General features: G+C 43.9%; 1 protein-coding gene across 1 annotated transcript in view; it reads left to right on the top strand.

The window, feature by feature from the left end:
* Positions 1–20,895, top strand: part of LOC127634692 (rab effector MyRIP-like) — a 187,717-nt gene that overhangs the window by 135,863 nt on the left and 30,959 nt on the right. The window contains exon 3 of the mRNA XM_052114338.1: positions 12,580–12,716. Within this exon, the coding sequence (XP_051970298.1) occupies positions 12,580–12,716 (137 nt within the window). The remainder of the gene's footprint in view (positions 1–12,579; positions 12,717–20,895) is intronic.

The following is a 20,895-nucleotide window of genomic DNA, read 5'->3' as shown; positions in this document are numbered from 1 at the left end:
GCGGCGTTGAACGTCCTTTTAAGGACGCGTCTTTATAAAGATGCCCTTCCGCCCCTGTGTTGTTTCTGGATACGGTAGAGTGCTCTCCGCTTCCGACGGCCACATGCGCTGTCTCGTGTGTCTGGGTAGCGATCACACCGAGGCTGCGTTTGTGGATGGTTCATGTTCTCACTGCGAGAACATGACCATGACAACGTTGCGGTCGCGGCTTGCTTACAACCGTGAGCAAGCCACTCCAGCCGCCCCCCCGTATTGCTCCTTCTTCCCACGGGATTGAGGACGATGCGGCTGGCGATGGAGGTGATTTGGGGATGGCAGCGGGTGCAGCTCCGCCGGGTACGCCCCCTCGGACCACCCGCGCCCCAGCATGCTCGTTGATTCCTGTCCATGCTCGAGGCGGCGGCGACTCGCCTCACAGCCAGTCAGCCGACCCTCTTGCGATGGAAGCCGATGAGCTCGCCGCGACATCGGTGGGCGCGCCATCTGATGCAGAGGACTTGCACGCCCAGGCTGAGGCTGACGCACAGATGTCCGACATGCTTTCCCGGGCAACCAACAGCGTGGGCTTGGATTGGAACCCTCCGTCCTCCCCACAGCCATCATGGCTGGATGACTGGTTTCTGGGGTCTGCGCGCGCCACAGCCTCGCCCCGGTTCCGCTTTTCCCGGAAGTGCATGACGAGCTGACGCCTTCGTGGAGAGCACCCCTCTCCACTCGCCACACCACCACAGGCTCGTCTGCCCTCGCCACCCTCGACGGCGGAGCGCCACGGTACGCTGGCGATTCCCCAGGTGGATAGGGCGGTTGCGATCCATCTATGCCCGGTACCCCTACCACCTGGCGAGGTCGCCCCGTACTCCCTTCCCGGACCTGTAGAGCAACCTCCTCGCTGACAGCGAAGGCCTACAGCGCTACCGGACGCGCCGCTTCCGCCCTGCATGCCATGGCTATCCTGCAGGTCCACCAAGCCAAGGCACTTCGCAACATGCACGGGGGTGGCCCTGATCCCGGCACGCTGCAGGAACTGCGCTCAGCGACCGACCTCGCCCTGAGAGCGACGAAGGTCACAGCGCAAGCGCTCGGGCAGGCGATGGTGGTCCAGGAACGTCAACTGTGGCTGAACATGGTCGAGATGCGTGAAGCCGACAAGACTCGCTTCCTCAATGCCCCTGTTTCCCAGTTCGGCCTCTTCGGCGACACCGTCGAGGACTTTGCCCAGCAGTTCTCCACGGTAAAGAAGCAGACGGAGGCCATCTCTCACATCATGCCTCGCCGCAAGCCTGCCGCCACAGCCCATGCCCCGTCTGCTCGCCGAGGGCGTCCTCCCGTGGCCAGAAGACAAGCTCCTGCTCCGCCTCAACCCGGGCCCAGCTCTCAGCCCCAGCGTCGAGCAAACCGCTGGAAGCGACGCCTCCTGTCTCACGGACCCCTCGAGGACCCGGAAGGCTCCCAGGCGCTCCTGAGACAACGCACCCAGAGTCCAATAAGTTAGCTCCGAGGTGGTAAGACCGCTCCGCCCCCGGTGGAGGGCCGGGAGGAGAATCCTGTGTTTTTTCATTTGCCGCACCCCTTAACGGGGCTGCGGTACCCAAATTCTCAATAAAAGAGCTATTTCCTTTGTCTCTGGGGCATATGGCCCAATGCCACGGCACTCTGCTTTCAGGCCTCAACAGTCCCGCTCCATGGACGCTGTCTCCCCGCCTTCAGCCCCACGACTGTTCCCTCGGCCGGCCGGTTCAGACGAGTCCAGAGGACGCCAGCGTCAGACCTCCTCCTCAGTCACGAACCCGCCCCTGCCGGGTGCGCGGAGCAAGGTAAGTGCTTTGAGTTTATTCTCAGCACCAGAGCCTCGGACGCCACGTTGCCTCCCGACGCCACGCTACCTGTTCCAGCACCGCTGCGAAGCCCCGCCGGGTACGCCCAAAAACCCGTCCCCTTGGTGCCCCTAGCACGGAGTTTAGAGGCGTGGCTTTCACTGCCCAACCCGTCACGCTGGCTGCACCGGACCATTCGACTCGGTTACGCAATTCAGTTTGCCAGGTCTCCGCCCCCCTTCGTGGGCGTACATTTTTCCACAGTACACGGCCAACATGCCCATTCCCTGTGCGAAGAAATCGCCTCCCTTCTATTAAAGGACGCGATAGAGCCTGTCCCTCCAACTGAAACGAAGAAGGGTTTCTACAGCCCTTACTTTGTTGTACCCAAGAAAGGCGGCGGCTTACGACCGATCTTGGACCTGCGAGTTGACCTGAAGGACGCGTACTTCCACATCTCAATTCACCCTCGACACCGCCCCTTCCTAAGGTTCGCGTTCGACGGCCAGGCGTATCAGTACAAAGTCCTCCCCTTCAGCCTGTCTCTGTCCCCTCGCGTCTTCACGAAAGTCGCAGAGGCAGCTCCGGGAAGCCGGCATACGCATACTCAATTACCTCGACGACTGGCTCATACTGGCCCACTCCCGAGAGTTACTATGCGCACACAGAGACCAGGTGCTCAGCCACCTCAGCCGTTTGGGGTTTCAGGTCAACTGGGAAAAGAGCAAGCTCATCCCGGTCCAGAGCATCTTTTTTCTCGGTCTGGAGTTAGACTCAGTCTCAATGACAGCACGTCTCTCCAACGAGCGTGCTCAGTCAGTGCTGAAATGCCTCGCTTCCTTCAAGCCATATGGCATCCTCCGCGGCAGCCGCGCCGCTGGGGTTGATGCATATGAGACCACTTCAGCACTGGCTCCGGACTCGAGTCCCGAGACGAGCATGGCGCCATGGCACGCACAACGTAAAAGTTACCTCTGCCTGCCGCCAGACCTTCAAACCCTGGACAGACCTTTGCTTTCTAAGGGCTGGAGTACCCTTGCAGCAGGTGTCCCGACGCGTTCTGGTCACGACCGACGCCTCAAATTGGGTTGGGGCGGCGTGTAACGGGCGCGAGCTGCAGGCCGGTGGAACCGAGGCCCACTGCGCTGGCACATCAACTGCCTAGAGATGCTGGCTGTTTTTCTGGCCCTGCAGAAGTTTCTTCCGCTAATTCGGCACAAACACGTCTTAGTCAGGACAGACAGCACCACGGTCGTAGCCTACATAAACCGCCAAGGCGGAGTACGCTCCCTCCACATGTCACAGCTCTCCCGCCGCCTCCTCCTATGGAGTCAGCAGCTACTGGAGTCACTGCGCGCCACTCACATCCCCGCAACCTCAATGTGATGGCGGACGCGCTGTCAAGACAAGGCTTGCCCGGCGGAGAGTGGAGACTCCACCCCAGTCGGTCCAGCTGATTTGGGACCGGTTCGGCAAGGCCCAGGTAGACCTGTTTGCCTCCCAAGAAACCTCCCACTGCCCGCTCTGGTATGCCCGGACAGAGGCTCCCCTTGGGGCAGATGCGCTGGAACACAGCTGGCCCACAGGGCTGCGCAAGTACGCATTTCCCCCAGTGAGCCTTCTTGCACAGGTGCTATGCAAGGTCAGGGAGGACGAGGAGCAAGCCATTCTGGTAGCCCCCTACTGGCCTACCCGGACTTGGCTTTCGGACCTCACGCTCCTCACGACAGCCCCTCCCTGGCTGAATTCCCCTGAGGAAGGACCTTCTTCTCAGGGACGGGCACGCTCTGGCACCCGCACCCAGACCTCTGGAACCTCCACATCTGGCCCCTGGACGGGATGCGGAAGATCTAGCCGGTCTACCATCTGCCGTCGTAGATGTAATCAATCAAGCCAGAGCCCCTCTACCAGGCATCTTTACGCCCTAAAGTGGCGCTCTGTTCATGGACTGGTGTTCTTCCCGAGTCGAAGACCCGCAGAAGTGCGCAGTTAGGTCAGTGCTCGTGTTTCTTCAGGAGAGGCTGGAGAGGAGGCTGTCCCCTCCACCCTCAAGGTGTATGTCGCGCTATCGCGCCCACCATGACACGGTAGACTGAAAGTCTCTTGGTAAGCACGACTTAATCGTCAGGTTCCTAAAAGGTGCCCGGAGGATAGCTCCCTCCCAGCCTAACCTGTTCCCTCCTGGGATCTCTCGGTCGCCCCACGGGACTCCAGAGACCCCCTTCGAGCCGCTTGACTCAGTTGGACTCAGGGCCCTCTCTCTCAAGACCGCCCTGCTGATCGCGCTCGCTTCCATCAAGAGGGTCGGGGACCTGCATGCGTTCTCTGTTAGCGACGCTTGCCTGGAGTTCGGTCCGGCAGACACTTTCGTGATCCTAAGACCACGACCGGGCTATGTGCCCAAGGTTCCTACCACACCCTTAAGGGATCAGGTAGTGAACCTGCAAGCGCTGCCCCGGGAGGAGGCAGATCCAGCCCTTTCACTGCTGTGTCCAGTACGTGCCTTACGTATCTACCTGGACCGCACACAGGGCACTAGACGCTCTGAGCAGCTCTTCGTCTGCTTTGGGGGACAGCAGAAAGGGAATGCTGTCTCCAAGCAGAGACTCGCCCACTGGGTTGTCGACGCCATTTCCCTGGCTTATCACACCCAGGCCGTGCCCCCCTTTGCGGGTCCGAGCCCACTCCACCAGGAGTGTTAGCGTCCTCATGGGCACTGGCTAGGGCACTGCCCTAGCAGACATTTGTAGAGCAGCGGGCTGGGCAACACCTAACACTTTCGCGAGATTCTACAATCTCCGAGTTGAGTCAGTATCGTCCCGTGTTCTCTCAGGTACCGAGCCCGTGAGAACTCGGTGGCACGCCCTCGATCTGACCGGGTGAATTGCTTGCATCTAGCTCCTTCCCCTAACCAGGGGAAACAGTGCCCTTCATTCCCAGGAGATCTCAGGTTTGGGACACTGGTTGATTCCTCCCTAGCCCTCGTGGGTCGCAGTTCAGCGGAGGAACTCGCCGACCCAAGCCACTGCGGTACCGCAAGCTACCCTGCACTGGTATAGGTGCTCCACAGGTAAGGCCTCCTTCGGACTCCCCTGTGTGTAACGCCACGGTTCTGTCCCTCTGGCGAGTGGTCTCCCATGCTTCCCTTAGGCAGTCACGGCTGCCTCGGTTGCCGTGCTGTATGTTCCCCCCTCTATAGGCTGGATCCACCACCACACCGACTTTTCCACAGAAGCCCTAAGTCAGGCCTCTGATGGGTTTGCCACTTAAACTTGCCTCCCTCTCGGGTAGGCGTGGCCTCCGCAGGGTCTTCTCCTGAATAAGGGCTAAGACCCCTTCCCTCAATGCGTGTAAGGGCCCCGGCCTAAGTTGCTCTATGCGAGAAACATAGAGAGAAAAGAGGCCCGGCCAGGCTTGGCCCATTCCCAGGTTGGCGGCCAGCACCTTGTTCCCCTTCCGGGTAACGATAAGGAATCCTGATGGCTTAAATGGGGCATTGGGGAAGGGTACGTGCAGCCTGATACAGTTGGTCGCCCTGCACGTAAGAATACCTGCTTGCTCCTGTATCAGCAGTTCACATACATGGCTCAGCGTGGCGCTTTTATAAGTGGACCCCTAGTGTCGCTTCTCTGACACAACGTGGAGAGAGCGACAGAAGGGGAACGTCTAGGTTACGTATGTAACCTCCGTTCCCTGATGGAGGGAACGAGACGCTGTGTCTCCCCTGCCATGTCGCTGAGCCGAGCCACTGTTGTGGCCGGACCATTTCCGCTCCTCAGAAAAATCCTGAATGAACTCCCGTGATTTGCGCCGCTTAAATATCCGTATGTCCGGGGGCCGGACATGCAAATACTGGTTGCCAACTCTCATTGGCCTTTTTTCATAGTTCAGAGGTGAATATCGGCGCTCAAGAGAGACCCCTAGTATCGCTTCTCTGACACAACGTCTCGTTCCCTCCATCAGGGAACGGAGGTTACATACGTAACCTAGACGTTCCTGAATTCACAGTGTGATTAGCCTGCAAGGGGAGGGGAAAACAGAGTGCTGCAATGAAAACTGTGAACAACATAGTGGTAGGCAGAAGGGATTGATTATGAAATGAGATCTCGCCTTGCCTTCAGGCATTCAATGTGTCATCTAACTTGTATAGTGTGATTTTGAGTAAGAACAAAGATGCTTCTGAAATGTTCTTAATTTGGTTGTCAGAATACCTCCTGAGGACACCTCTCACCAGAGACATTAAGTCCCTCTTCTTTATGGGTACAGAAGTCATGTTGAGTCTGATAGGTCAGCTAATGCAAGCAGAGAAAACAGATTTAATGCTGCTAATTTTGAGCTCAATGCAGAGGCTCAGCATGACACAAATGAATACATGTATTGAGCTTTGATATACTGACAGATGTTTAAAATGAAAGGAAATCTTTGAGGGTTTTCATGATTTATAATGACGTTTAGTCAAGCTGAGCTCAAAAGTGTGGAAAATAACATTTAAGCATACTGTAGATTGAAAGCTCAAAGAGGAAAAACGGAAGAGAGATGACGACAAGGAGAATAAAAGATTGTTTGTGCATTGCATGTTTTTTAATGGAAAGTATATGATTTGTGTGTGTGTTTTCAGACTGTGTTGTCGATATCCCCTTAATTGGCCATTTATGATGGTCTGTCTTGGTTTGCTGAGACATTTTGATCTTTTCCACAGTCCTTTAGACATCCAATTCTATTGTTTTCCCCATTCCATCAAGCTTTGTACTTATGCTGTCATGGGAAAGCTGTTATATTTCAGTCTTAGATGGGCTTTATTGCACAGGTGCCATGTTTTTTCATTTGACAGATGTCATGTTTGAAGATGGTGGGACATATGCCACAAGAGGTATGGGAGGGTCATACATCATGCTTTGGAAAGAGACAGAACCAGAGAGAGTACAATTTTGCCTCTGTGTACTCTATGTGTGTTGTCAGTATCAAGTATGTGAGCAGAGCAGAGTGGAAGCAGAGCGAGGAGTGGCATGATTTTGCCTGGAGCGAGGAGGGGGTTTTAAAAAATAGTTGCGTCATTGTTTTCTTTTGATCCAAGAGAGCTCCTCTAATGCTCCATTATGGACACAACACCTGTTAACATCCCTTAATGCAGTAATTCACCACGTGTTGAGCAGTGTTAAACACTATTGGCATGAAGGAAAGACATTGTATCTTTTCTTCTAGTACTGTGTATTCATTTTTCAGTTTAAACTTCTTCTGCATGGAAGGTTGTGATATTTAAAAGAACACTGAAATAACTTTACAGTGGAGAGGTAGTTAGGCACTAATTTTGCCATTGAGCGCACACGGAGCACGGTTTCTCTCATTCAGGAGCACGGAGCAAGCGAGGAGCAGGAAATGGACACCCCAAATTGGAGGTGGAGCAGAGTGATTAAAGAATACTTTGAGGGGGACCTGGGTAGCTCAGCGAGTTAAGACACTGTTCCCGAGTCTCGAGTTAGAATCCAGAGTGTGCTGAGTGACTCCAGCCAGGTCTCCTAAGCAACCAAATTGGCCCTGTTGCTAGGGAGGGTAGAGTCACATGGGGTAACCTCCTTGTGGTCGCTATAATGTGGTTCTCGCTCTCAGTGGGGCACATGGCAAGTTGTGCGTGGATGCCGTGTAGAATAGCATGAGCCTCCACATGCACTATGTCACTATGTAACGCACTCAACAAGCCGCACGGATTGAAGGTCTCAGACGCAAAGGCACCTGAGATTAGTCCTCCGCCACCCGGATTGAGGCAAGTCACTGCACCACCACGAGGACCTAGAGCGCATTGGGAATTGGGCATTCCAAATTGGGGAGAAAAGGGGAGAAAATCAAAAAGAAAAGAAAATGATTTGTGCGTGGAGGGGAAATTGTTGCCGCTCTACTCCACTTACATACTCTGGTCAGTATGTATTTGGGCCTCTATTCTATCTTAGTGGCCTTAGGGTGAATTTAGTAGCTTTTGTGGTGTGTGACTATCTATTTGTGTGTCTGTTGGGGGAGTGGTGTATGTAATTCCAGTAGTTTTGTACTCCTTAGGAGGGCAGAGATGAAACCCATCTGTGATCCACCCTAAGCCCTCTTATGCTGTTGTTCTGTATATATATCACAGCCACCCAATCTCACACTATAAATAGACCTTCATTTTCTGTCTCCCATAAAGAATACTGTAGCTGTAGTTTTAGCCGCGGGTGGCACAAATACTTGTAAAAATCATATCAATCAGTTCTTGCATGCTTACAGGTTTATATTGAAGATGTCATGTGACTTCATTTTTGCATGTCACATTCTATTTAAGGCTGAAAATCCTTGTTTAGTTCATAGTGTGAACTATGTTTAGAGCAGTAGAGTGATTGCTCGTGGCTAAAATGAGGGCACGGTTCCAGACAGACTGTAAACACTTTTTATGTATTTGAGATATTATGAATTATGCATATGAATAACAATATCAAGTTATATTAAACAGAACTCATTTTAATCGATTGGTTGCTTTGAACTTTGCATGCAGTGAAATAAGCAGGTAACAAAGAATCAGCCATTTCCAGTAGCCGGAATAAAAATGTTGACTTTTGTACAGTCATACCCTAAATACACTTCGAAACAAACCTAACCCTTTTCCTTTGTAAAATAAACAGATCACGTGGATATAAGTATATTGAATATCCATATCCCATATCCAAATGAAGCAAATCAAATGTTACATGAGTCTCCATTTCCAAATGCATCTATGTGCCAGAAATGTTGCTGCAATGATGGAACATTCACTCTTTTGAGCATGGAGTAAAAATGTGATAGCTACAGTAATTTCTACTGATTTCCTGTACTGGTTCTGTGGTATAGAGAGAATATCAGATGGTAATACTATGGTTTATACCATGGTTCCGAATGATTGCCATATGTATATACCACAAATACCATGGTGCTATTATAGCACACACACACACACACACACACACACACACACACTATATAATTGTGCATGTGTGTGTGTGTACTATATAGAAAATGTAGTAGCACCATGTCTGTAAAACCATGGTAGTACCCCCATCATTTGTGTTAGTGTTGTTAAAATACAGATTTTTTTATAAAATAGATCACTGTTTAAAAGAGACATCAGAGCCTCTTTTGATTCAAATCGGGTTGCAAAATGTTAGGACACATTTATTGTTATTGAAATGCAGTTCACAGTTCAAGTTCAAGTAAAAGATGTTTCCATTTAACATTTTGATGTTCCACTTGGGCTGTGGAACAAGGCTCGACAAGGCAAAGTGGCATATAGAAATCTCTGGTGCGGCCCGCTGGAGACTCGGGGGGCGGAGCAGTATGAGGCTCAGGGAGTGGAGCCGCAGGAGGCTCAGGAGATGGAGTCTCTGGAGGTGGAGCCATAGGGGGCAAAGTAGTATGAGCCTTCAGTAGGCTCAGGAATCTGAGCTAAAGTAGGCTCAGGAGACGGATCTAGAGGAGGTGGAGCGGGCAGAGCCGCAAGAGGCAAGGGCCCAGGGGGCAGAGCCCTGAAGTATAAGGCCTGCATAGTTTGTGGTCCATAATAGAACAGAGAGGTAGGGGACCACCAGGACCACTGAGGCTGGGACATCATGGTTGAGACCACAGAGGAAATGATCACTGGAGTAGAGAGCAGAAGGTCAGCCCTTATGATGTTATTGATAAAATCCTTAAGTGGAAGACGATCACAGTCCAAAGGGACTAGATTCCTCACATGGCCATTAGGTCCCATCCGAAACATGGTCCTGAGGGATCTCGCATGCCAGTCCAATTGAGCAGCCAATTTCCAAAAAATAAAACAATACTCCGCCATAGGAGTGGACCCTTGGGAAAGCCACTCAATCTGTTCTGCTGAATGCATAATGTGGGATGGTTCTTCTGTCATGGTTTGTGCAGGGAAGAGACGAGAGAGACATAATTTATGAGCAAAACAGTTATCTGGTTACAAAATAAGGTAAGTGGCAAAATCAGATCAGCCAATAGTTTTCTTTTTAATCGGTATCGTATTGGTCAAATATGTTCATATCATTGCATCCCTACTAAATACTAAACCGTATTATCTGTGCCTACATATAATAGGATATAAATATGTAATATTCTACACTTAATTTACACTTGAAACCAGAGATAAACCTTTACAGGCTTCAAAAATCTAAGTCCATTTGTAAAGATTTTTCTATTTTGCATTTTACTTAAAAAAAAAAATAATAATTATCAGCATAACAATTTGAGTGAAAACGAGATGAACATGAATTTTATAGTTTCTTAATATTTGAATGCACTCAAGATAGCATGGACAATATGTGCAAAGTCTGATGATCCATGCTATCTCAGCATTATATGAGAAAAATCTAAATCTGGCCTTTTGAACAGAGAAGTTAACATAGTCGGTGTCACAAATTTGCTTATTTGATTAGTGACATAGAAATAGTGCAGAATTATAAATATTAATTTTACGTAATAGCACTTTTTTGGTTTTAATTTTTCAAAATATTATGATTTTTATTATTTCAGATTTCAGATTTTCAATAGGGAGTCAGCTTTTGGACCCCACTGTATATTTTTAGTCTGAATGAATTAAATCAGTAAGTCGGAGTTCACTAAAAGTGTTGTTACAGGAGTGTTGTATGTGCAACAGTGAAAAGCTCACTTCTCGCTCTGCTTGAACAAAAGCCTGCAGTGTGAGGTATTTGTTTTCTAATGAACAATTTTGTGAATTCTGCTCTGTAATACACAGAAAGAAAAACATTAATTCAGTCTTGTGTTTTTGTGTTCTTCTCTGTCTCTTCATCCATCTCTCTCCTCTCTCCTTCACTCATGTTGCCCAATGGACACAAGTTCTATTCATTAAAGCTTCAGAAAGTCAATTATGGTAATGGTTTTCTTGCTAAGGGAAGTGGAGGGGAGCTTGGTTGACTCACAGATGAGCATTGTAATTCCCGGCACAGATTTCATTGAGATCTTATTTAGATGAGAAGGAGTGGGGAGTCATCTCAAATAAATATGAGTTTTGGGAAAGCCTTCAATCTCTTAGTCTCTCTGTCTGTCTCACTCTCTATCTCTTTCTCTTGTACCCGACCAAGCCTAACTGGATTTTGTTATTGGAAGAGATGCTTTGTATGGCACTTTTAAAACATGACAGTATGATTAAAATCATGTTTATTCTTCACAGAAAATGACTACATAGTTGTACTGTAAAAACAAAAAAACAAAATTTTTGTCATGTAGCAAATTGTGCTTCATGTGGTATCTAAATTAACTGGTTTTATTCAAATAAAACATATTATTTAAAATGACTGAATTTACCTGTACACATTACGTAACCATAGGCGGAAATTGCGGCGGGTCGGGGGGGTCAGGACCCCCCCCCCCCATCTGAGGGTTTTCCCCCCCAAAAATATCATTAAAATATGTGTATTGTAAATAATATAATGATATATTCTTAAAATAATGTTTATTGTCCCCACAACATTTTGATGAAATTTTCACCCCTGTAGGTAACATTAACAAAGTTATTTTTTTAAAGGTTAATTAAGGTATTTGTTTATGGAGAGACTGGCTTAAACCCACCCCAAAAACATTACTCAACCAATGGCATGAATTGGGGGTGTGATTATCTGAATGTTTCAACAACTGCAGGCGAGGGATATATTCAGAAAGCAGTTTTGAAAACAGTGTTTATTTTTCCAATTCTATTCTGTGGCGCTAGTCACAGAAATGACATGCTTCATCTTTTAATTATAGTTGTGGAAAAGCTGTGTTCTATGTAATTGTCATAGGGCAGTGATGGTACAATAGTTATAATGACTACACACTTGCTGTAATACATTTACTGTCCAAGAAAACCCCTGTATTAAAGCATTGATTTCACATCACAGTCAGTAATAAAAAATTATTCTTTATTTTGCACCCTTTTGGCTTTTCAGGCCATTGCTGGATAAACAGAATATAACCACACACCAATACACAACATCACACATGCATATACCCAAGTAGACTGTAGCAAAACATTTAAGCAAAACGTAAAAAAAAAAAAAAAAGGAGAACTTTATTAGGTTTCACATGATAAAACAATAGATATATTGTCCGTAATTAAGACAATGTATTTAAACATGTTCTGCTTGTCAAATATAGTGGAACACTTGTAGTCTCTCTGCTTGGACACATACAACCACTTAAAATGATATTGATACCTGTTGGTAAAAGTAATTTTACAAATGGCTCAAAAAAGTTACATTTGCAGATGTCACTTGAATACATAATTTTTTGTTTTATCTAATGCATTTATATTCATACATTTTTAAGTGTCACTTTAATGTTCAAAAGTATCGTGGTGCACATACACGAACACACAAGTACACACACACACACACATACACATGCACGCACACACACACACACACACACACACACACACACACACACACACACACACACCCTGTCTCAAAAATTCAGTTAGCTCTAATAGGAACTCATTGACATTCACACCCAAACTGTACAGATATATGAACTCTGCACACAAGGATGTGATGAGAAATTTGCTTTAAAAGGCTAATTTGTTGTCATAGCGTCTACTGAAGACAATACATAAAGACATAAATGATTTTTCTCTTATAATTATATTTTGAATGTAAGGCAGTGTAAGACAAGCCTTCCTAGTATTGTATTGTTGTGTCTATTTGTATCTACAGTGCAGTTAACCTGACTTTAGTATGGGTTTAATTTAACATCAACCCACTGTATTTGTGTGTAGGCTCTTAAGAACCCAGTCTCTGGAATGGTACTACAATAACGTGAAGAGTCGCTTTAAGAAATTCGGCAGCGCCAAAGTGCTCAAGACTCTCTACAGGAAGCACATCATCGAAAGAGGAGCATTATCAGAGTTACCAGGTACCACAAACACATACACACATGGCATGGTGTGTGTGTATACTTATAGCAGGGTGACTGTTTGCAGCCCAAATGTTTTTATATTACATATATATTTATGTTATTAATATAATAGGTATAGTAAACATATGCGAATATTAAATGTTAGTATTACATAATTATATTTGTTTTAATAGTATATTATTATACATTATATAATAAAGTGTAAGGTGCTGTAAGTACAATATATATATATATATATATATATATATATATATATATATATATATATATATATATATACACTGTATAAATATATACAGTTGAAGTCAGAATTTAACATACATCTTAACCAAATACGTTTAAACTCACAATTCCTGACATTTATTTGTAGAAAACATTAACTGTCTTAGGTCATTTAGGATCACAACTTTATTTTATGAATGTGAAATGTCAGAATAATATTAGAGAGAATTATTTATGTCATACTTTATTTCTTTCATCACATTCCCAGTGGGTCAGAAGTTTGCATACACTTTGTTAATATTTGGTAGCTTTGCTTTTAAATTGTTTAACTTGGGTCAAATGTTTTGGGGAGCCTTTCACAAGCTTCTCACAATAAGTTGCTGGAATTTTAGTCCATTCCTCCAGACAGAACTGATGTAACTGAGTCCGGTTTTTGGGCCTCCTTGCTCAAACACACTTTTTCAGTTCTGCCCGGATTGATCGGATTGAGGTCAGGGCTTTGTGATGGCCACTCCAATACCTTGACTTTATTGTCCTCAAGCCATTTTGCTACAACTTTGGAGGTATGCATGAGGTCATTGTCCATTTGGAAGACCCATTTGCGATCAAGCTATAACTTAGCTGTTTGAGATGTTGCTTTAATATATCCACATATTTCCTTCCTCATGATGCCATCTATTTTGTGAAGTGCACCAGTCCCTGCTGCAGCAAAGCACCCCCACAACATGATGCTTCCACCCCCATGCTTCACGGTTGGGATGGTGTTCTTCGGCTTGCAAGCCTCGCCCTTTTTCTTCCAAACATAAAGATGGTCATTATGGCCAAACAGTAAACATGTTGTTTTATTAGACCAGAGGACATTTCTCCAAAAAGATCTTTGTCCCCATGTGCACTTGCTAACTTTAGTCTGGCTTTTTTATGATGGTTTTGGAGCAGTGGTTTCTTCCTTTTTGGAAATTGGTGTTTGGAAATTGCTCCCAAGGATGAACCAGACTTGTGGAGGACCACAATTTCTTTGGCTGATTTCTTGGCTGATTTCTTTTGATTTTCCAATGATGTCAAAAAAAGAGGCACTGAGTTTGATTGTAGGCATTAAAATACATCCACAGGTACACCTCCAATTCAGTACATTATCAGAAGCTAAAAGGCTTGACATTATTTCTGGAATTTTCCAAGCTGCTTAAATGCACAGTTAACTTAGTGTATGTAAAACCCTGACCCACTGGAATTGTGATATAGTCAATTAAAAGTGAAACAATCTGTCTGTAAACCATTGTTGGAAAAATTACTCATGTCATGCACAAAGTAAATGTTCTAAATGACTTGCCAAAACTATAGTTTGCTAATATTAAATCTGTGGAGTGGTTAAAAAAATTAGTTTTAATGACTTCAACCTAAGTGTTTGTAAACTTCTAACTTAAACTGTATATATATGTGTGTGTGTGTGTGTGTGTGTGTGTGTGTGTGTGTGTGTGTGTGTGTGTGTGTGTGTGTGTGTGTGTGTGTGTGTGTGTGTGTGTGTGTGTGTGTGTGTATTATTAGGGGTGTGCAGTGAAGTTATTATCTGTATCTACAGCGTATCTGTTATTTATACTAGTATATGTATACTTTTATTATGTATTCTTTTTTTTCTTCTTTTTTTTGCAAGCAGAACAGCTCGTCGTTAGCTCTGAGGCACACTTAATTTCATTTAATCACAGCCTTTTACGGTATACACATAATGCTCGCCTGCTTGAAGAACTAGTGAGATACAGATATATGTTTTCATATATCTTGCTCCAAAGTTTTCAAACACTACCATAAACATTTCAAAAAGTGGAAAATGTGCATGTATCTTAGGTAATGTTACTTTTGACAACCTCAGATTTCTTACCAACGTACACAATAAACAGAGACTGCAACACAGCATCTGATTTAAAATTGAGATCACACCGTGTTCATTTTCATTTATAGAGTTTACACTTTGGTCATATAAACCTCACAGACTCATCATTGCGTTGTAAATCTAGATATATTTATATATTTAAAAAAGCACTCTATTCCTGTGCTTGTTGTTGGATAGTTAGACTATTTCATATTTTTTTCAATTATTATTACATTATCTACCTGGGTTTCTTTCTTTTTTTTTTACTCGCCCTTTTTCTCCCCAATTTGGAATACCCAATTCAGAATGCGCTCTTAAGTCCTCAATCTGGGTGGCAGAGGATGAATCTCAGTTGCCTCCGCGTCTGAGACCCTCAATCCGCGCATCTTATCACATGGCTTGTTGAGCGTGTTACCATAGCGCGCGTGGAGACTTCACGCTATTCTCTGCAGCATCCACGCACAACTCACCATGCGTCCCACCGAGAGTGAACCACATTATAGCGACCACAAGGCAGTTACCCCATGTGACAGTTTAGGACTCTATCCTACATAGCAACTGGGCCAATTTGGTTGCTTAGGAGACCTGGCTGGAGTCAATCAGCATGCCCTGGATTCCAACTCACGACTACAGGGGTGGTAGTCAGCGTCTTTATTCTCTGAGCTACCCAGGCCCCCTCTTCCTGGGTTTCTTAATGATCAATGACAATATCTAGGAAACTGGGTGTCCGATGGCCGATATAGTGTAGAGATATGTGTATCTCTGTCTTTATATGTCTTTGTCTATGTATCATATTTATTGATAGATGGATGGATGGATGGCTGGCTGGCTGGCTGGATAGATGGATGAATGGATGGGCGGATGGATATACTAAAACTGGTTAGGGCCTTCTTTTGCTCTCAAATCAACCTCAGTTCTTCATGACATGGGTTCCACAAGATGTTGGAAACTTTCATTTGAGATTCTGGACCATGTTATCATAATTGTATCATGCAAATTCTGCTGATATTTCAGCTGCACATTCAAGCTGCGAATCTCCTGTTCTACCACATCCCAAATGTGTTCTACAGGATTCAGATCCAGTGATTAAGAAGACCACTGAAGAACAATTAACTCATTGTCATGTTCTTGAAACCAGTTTTTGATGACGTTTGCTTTGTGAATTAGGGCATTATCATTCTTAAAATAGCAATTAGAAGATGGGTAAAATGTGGCCAAAGTGTACCATGAAAGCATTCCCTACACCATTACCGCCCCCAGCCTGGACTGTTGAGACAAGGCAGGTTGGGTCCATGGACTCGTGCTGTTGGTGACAAATTCTGACCTATCATCGGTGTGCCTAAGCAAAAATCAAGATTCATCAAACCATGCTATGTTTTTCCAGTCTTTAACTGTCTAGTTTTGGTGAGCTTGTGCCCACTGTAGCCTCCTTTGGCCACCCTGCTTCCTAGATATCGGCATCGGCCATTAAAAAACCCATATTGGTAGACCACTAATAATGCACATTAATATACCAATATAAAGTGGACATGGTTATTGGCTGATGCCGATAATCTCAAAATGGCCAAATATCAGCTGATTTATCAGCCTAGCCAAGTGTAACGTTGCTGGCATTCAATGATACAGGAGCAGACAAAGACGATGATGTAAGAACCCAGGTGCAGTTTATTTACAATATTGAAATCTAACAATCATTTATCCACATGTGAAACATAACAAACATAAACTTGAATATTCTTCAACTAGTCTTGACTAGATTAGACACGACACTACACAAACAATACTCAACAAAGGACAATAGCAAACATGAGGGCTTAAATACATGACATGGGGGAGCATAAACCAATGAACAAACAGAACTCTAAACAAGATAATTAAACAATAAACCAATGAAAACAAGACACATGATCATGGAGGGAAACATGAAATCACATGGCAAGGGAAACTAGATTTTCAAAATAAAAGACACGAAAAACAGGAATAAGCATGACACCAATATATCAATCTATCATGATCTCATGAGTAGTCATAAGTACTGTATATGGACATAATTAGTGGTTCTATCACATGTAAGAAACGTACAAAATTTATGTAAAAGCTTTTACTGTACTGTAATGTAATTGTTTTTACAAATCCTCAAAGAATGGGGTTCAAATAATCAGAAGGGGTTCAAACAATTTCAACAACACACACATACATTTTCAGTAAAGATTTCAGTTTTGACCAGCCATCGGTAAATTTGTAAAGATTTATACAGTACATCCCTAAATCTGAACAGATGTAAAAATGCTTACATTTTAAATGCTGTGAATTCATTGACATTGTGTGATATTGTACATGTAAACGTTATGTGCAAATATCTAAAAATTCTTATGGGATGGCCATTTATTGTAAGTGGTAACAGGACAAAAGCTGCAAGACTTGCCATGCTTACACTAATGCTAGGAGAGATGCTGGGATGTTAGTATCAGTATGCTAATAGCGCAGTCCTATACTAGAATAGTTGGTCCACGCTATAATATTGTTAGATGTGCATGGGATAAAAATGCTAACAGTGCAGTAGTGACTGTACTTGAAGCTTGCCACTGAAATGTTTCATGTGTAGTGTAGCGTAAAATCAAATAATCCCCAAACCATCAGGCTACACCCCCATATACCCTTCATCTCTCTTTATCTCTCTCGGTCTGAGGAAATAGGATTACTTGATGCTAGGCTTTTATTTGAAATGAGAATAAGGATTATCCAACATGAGTCAGTGAGCTGCCGTACCAACCCTTTGAGTATGTGTGTTTAGAATGACGTAATGATTTAATAACTTCCCCTTCCTCATTAATGATCAGTGACTTACTCCTTTTTAGTTGTATGCTGGTTCTTATGCCAACAGACCCCATGAGGAATAAAGCTTAATAAACATACTTAATAAACATACAATGAAAATGTACACGTTCAAAAAGGTTTAAGGATATGAAAGGTATAGAAAATATAATTAGCTCAGTATAAAAACAAAAGATGTCAATGGAAGTCACCACCACCATTGAAAAACAAATATATGTGTGTGTATTTGTGTTTGTGTGCTTGACCTTTTCATGTGTGTCATGAGGGTTTACGTCCTTGTATAGGTTAAACTGTTTAAAAGAGCTTGTTTTTTCTTTCTTTCTTTCTTTTCATCTGTGTATAGTTATAGGTCAACTAGCCTGGAAGTGTATGCGTGTGTGTTTGTATCCAGGCCTGCTTGGTTGTATCTCTGTCTTTGAAAAACACACAGATCATGTTAAATTAAAAACACTTAACTGATCTCAGAGTGTGTGAAGACTACGGCTGTCAAATGGACTGTGTCTTTATAACACAGCACTTTTACTGCACCCCGAGAGATGCATAGAGCAAGATTGCATAAACTGTTCAAGAGATACAATTCATAGTAATATATTAGCGAAAAAGGGGTATATCATGTTGACATATACACTGCAAACTACATTTGTTAGAGCATCTGGACTGTACGCTGATTGTCGATGTACAGTAGAGTGAGAGGGAGAGAGAGAGACAGTTCTGCATACATCACTGGAGTATATAAATTATTTTGTCAGACAACATAAACCACATTCAGCACCTCCTGAACATCACAATAGAATTAACATATTGATTCACTTTACAATACATCATGATTGTGTTCACAGAATAGAAATACAGCTTCATTTAATAATGTTAACTAAACAACCTTCTGATTTACATTTACAGTATTTTCTTGGCAGACGTTTTCACATACCAAAGCAGCTGATAAGTCCTTACACTGTTTCACACTTGGTTTGATTCCTCAGTAGGGCTTTTCACACTGCACTTAACCCTGAGTTAACATAATGTAAACCCAATTAAGGGTTCTTTTAACCATGGATCAAGCAACATTCACACTAGTTGTTTAGCAACAGACAACCATTTAGAAACAAAATAATTAAATAGAAATAGTAAACCACTAAATAAATAATGGTGTGCTTCTGCAGTTTAGGCTGGATTGCTTTCATACTATTAGCGCAACAGTGCCTGCCCACATTTTCAGCCGTCTTGCTTCCTGATTTTGTATTTATTTTATTTTTTTTAATAGGTATTTCATAGAAACCTTCATAAAAGTGTTCTAAGCCATGAGCAAACCAGCTCCGGGTTGAGTCAAAACATTACAAACTTTGATTTGAAGCAAAAAATTATGTGAAAATCAGACAAAGGTACAAGATTATGTAACTACAATCCCATTGTAAATTGAATTTACAATTATGTAATTCAATTACATAATTGAATTAAAAACAATGGAAAAGTTGAAAACTATTGATTTAAAGTTGTTAATTATAAGTATAGGATAAACACAGAAACAAAAAAGTTTAAGTATACGGTATTGCAGAATTTATAGATATATACTAATATACAAGTATTGAGTGTGTAGGGAGACCGACTTGATTGTGTCATTCGTTGAAATAATGCAGACTGATGGCTTCAACAGGAGCATATACCATTGATTAACAATCTCAGAGCTCACGGTTGGTCTGTCTTTCAAGATGTACGTATAAGTTATTGATAAATTTCCCTTCTGGAACCAATATTTTGCACTCTATTGCAAACTGTATTGGAGTCCACATATAGTATACCCTAGACCCTGTTTTAAAGCATACTAAAAAGGGCGAAAAGTGTTCACACCAACCAAATGAACTGATCATAATAAATCTAACCCACACTAAAACCTCTAGTGTGTAATTTCAGCACCGTTAGCACCACCAAACATAAGTGCAAATATAATCACTGCTTTCAAACAGGTCTCCTGAACACGCCCCCTGTCTGAAATGTCTCTCATCTGAACAATTTTATCCTCATACGTGGTTAAAATATTTGAGGATGAACGTATCCCCAATTTTAAATTAGGTTTTGCTTGGGTGTGTTTTCTTCCTGTAAGCCGATGCTTTAAATGACAGAAAATATCCATAAAAAGTGGGTGGTTGTGGTAACTTCAATCTTTCTGCAGAGCTTCTCCTTTGCACAGGTCTTTTAGCATCTAGCACTCTGTGTATGTTTAGGATCTGGCAAGTAAGTGAATGGATGTGAACCTTTTAGCTGGACCTGTATCTGTGTGTGTCCTGAGTTAACCCAGTGAGTCACTGACCTTGATGTGTGTGTCTGCTTGTGAAGTGTCTGTGAGATGTAGGGAATATGACTCATTCATACCCTAAATAAACTGTGTGTGCTTGAGTAATATAGATAGAAATAGAGAATGTGTTGTGTATGTATATGCTGAAAAAGTACTTTCAATGGTTTCCAAAATTCTGTTTATTTTTGTGGTTTGTGTGTGTCTGTGTGTGTACTGTATAGTTTAGGGGAAAAGTGTGAGAGTGTGGATTAGGGTAAGTCCTCATTTAGAAAGCCAAGTAAATGCAAGAGTGTATGTGTTACTCAGGTCACTTACTGCCCCTGGTGTTGCAGCAACCTGCTATGTCATTATCAGTTTTTCAGACACATACATACACGCACACATACACGCACTTCTAGCTTGTTGTGTGTGTGTGTGTGTGTGTGTGTGTGTGTGTGTGTGTGTGTGTGTGTGTGTGTGTGTGTGTGTGTGTGTGTGAGCGTGTATTTATCACTTTGTGGGGACCAAATGTCCCCATAAGGATAGTAAAACCTGAAATGTTTGACCTTGTGGGGACATTTTGTCGGTCCCCATGAGGAAAACAGCTTATGAATCATACTAAATTATGTTTTTTGAAAATGTAAAAATGCAGAAAGTTTTCTGTGAGGGGTAGGTTTAGGGGTAGGGTTAGGTTTAGGGGATAGAATATAAAGTTTGTACAGTATAAAAACCATTATGTCTATGGAAAGTCCCCATAAAACATGGAAACACAACGTGTGTGTGTGTGTGTGTGTGTGTGTGTGTGTGTGTGTGTGTGTGTGTGTGTGTGTGTGTGTGTGTGTGTGTGTGTGTGTGTCCGTGTCCGTGTCCGTGTGTCCATGTGTCCACGCGTGGATATGAACTGTTATCCGGTAAATGAACTTATTTGTATTCTCAGTGTTTCTATATTGAAAGCTATTTCTTAGATGTGTTGTGTGAGTGACGGT

The sequence above is a fragment of the Xyrauchen texanus genome, chromosome 41, assembly GCF_025860055.1.
Source record: "Xyrauchen texanus isolate HMW12.3.18 chromosome 41, RBS_HiC_50CHRs, whole genome shotgun sequence".
Lineage (NCBI taxonomy): Eukaryota > Metazoa > Chordata > Actinopteri > Cypriniformes > Catostomidae > Xyrauchen > Xyrauchen texanus.
This window is presented reverse-complemented; position numbering and strand designations above follow the sequence as displayed.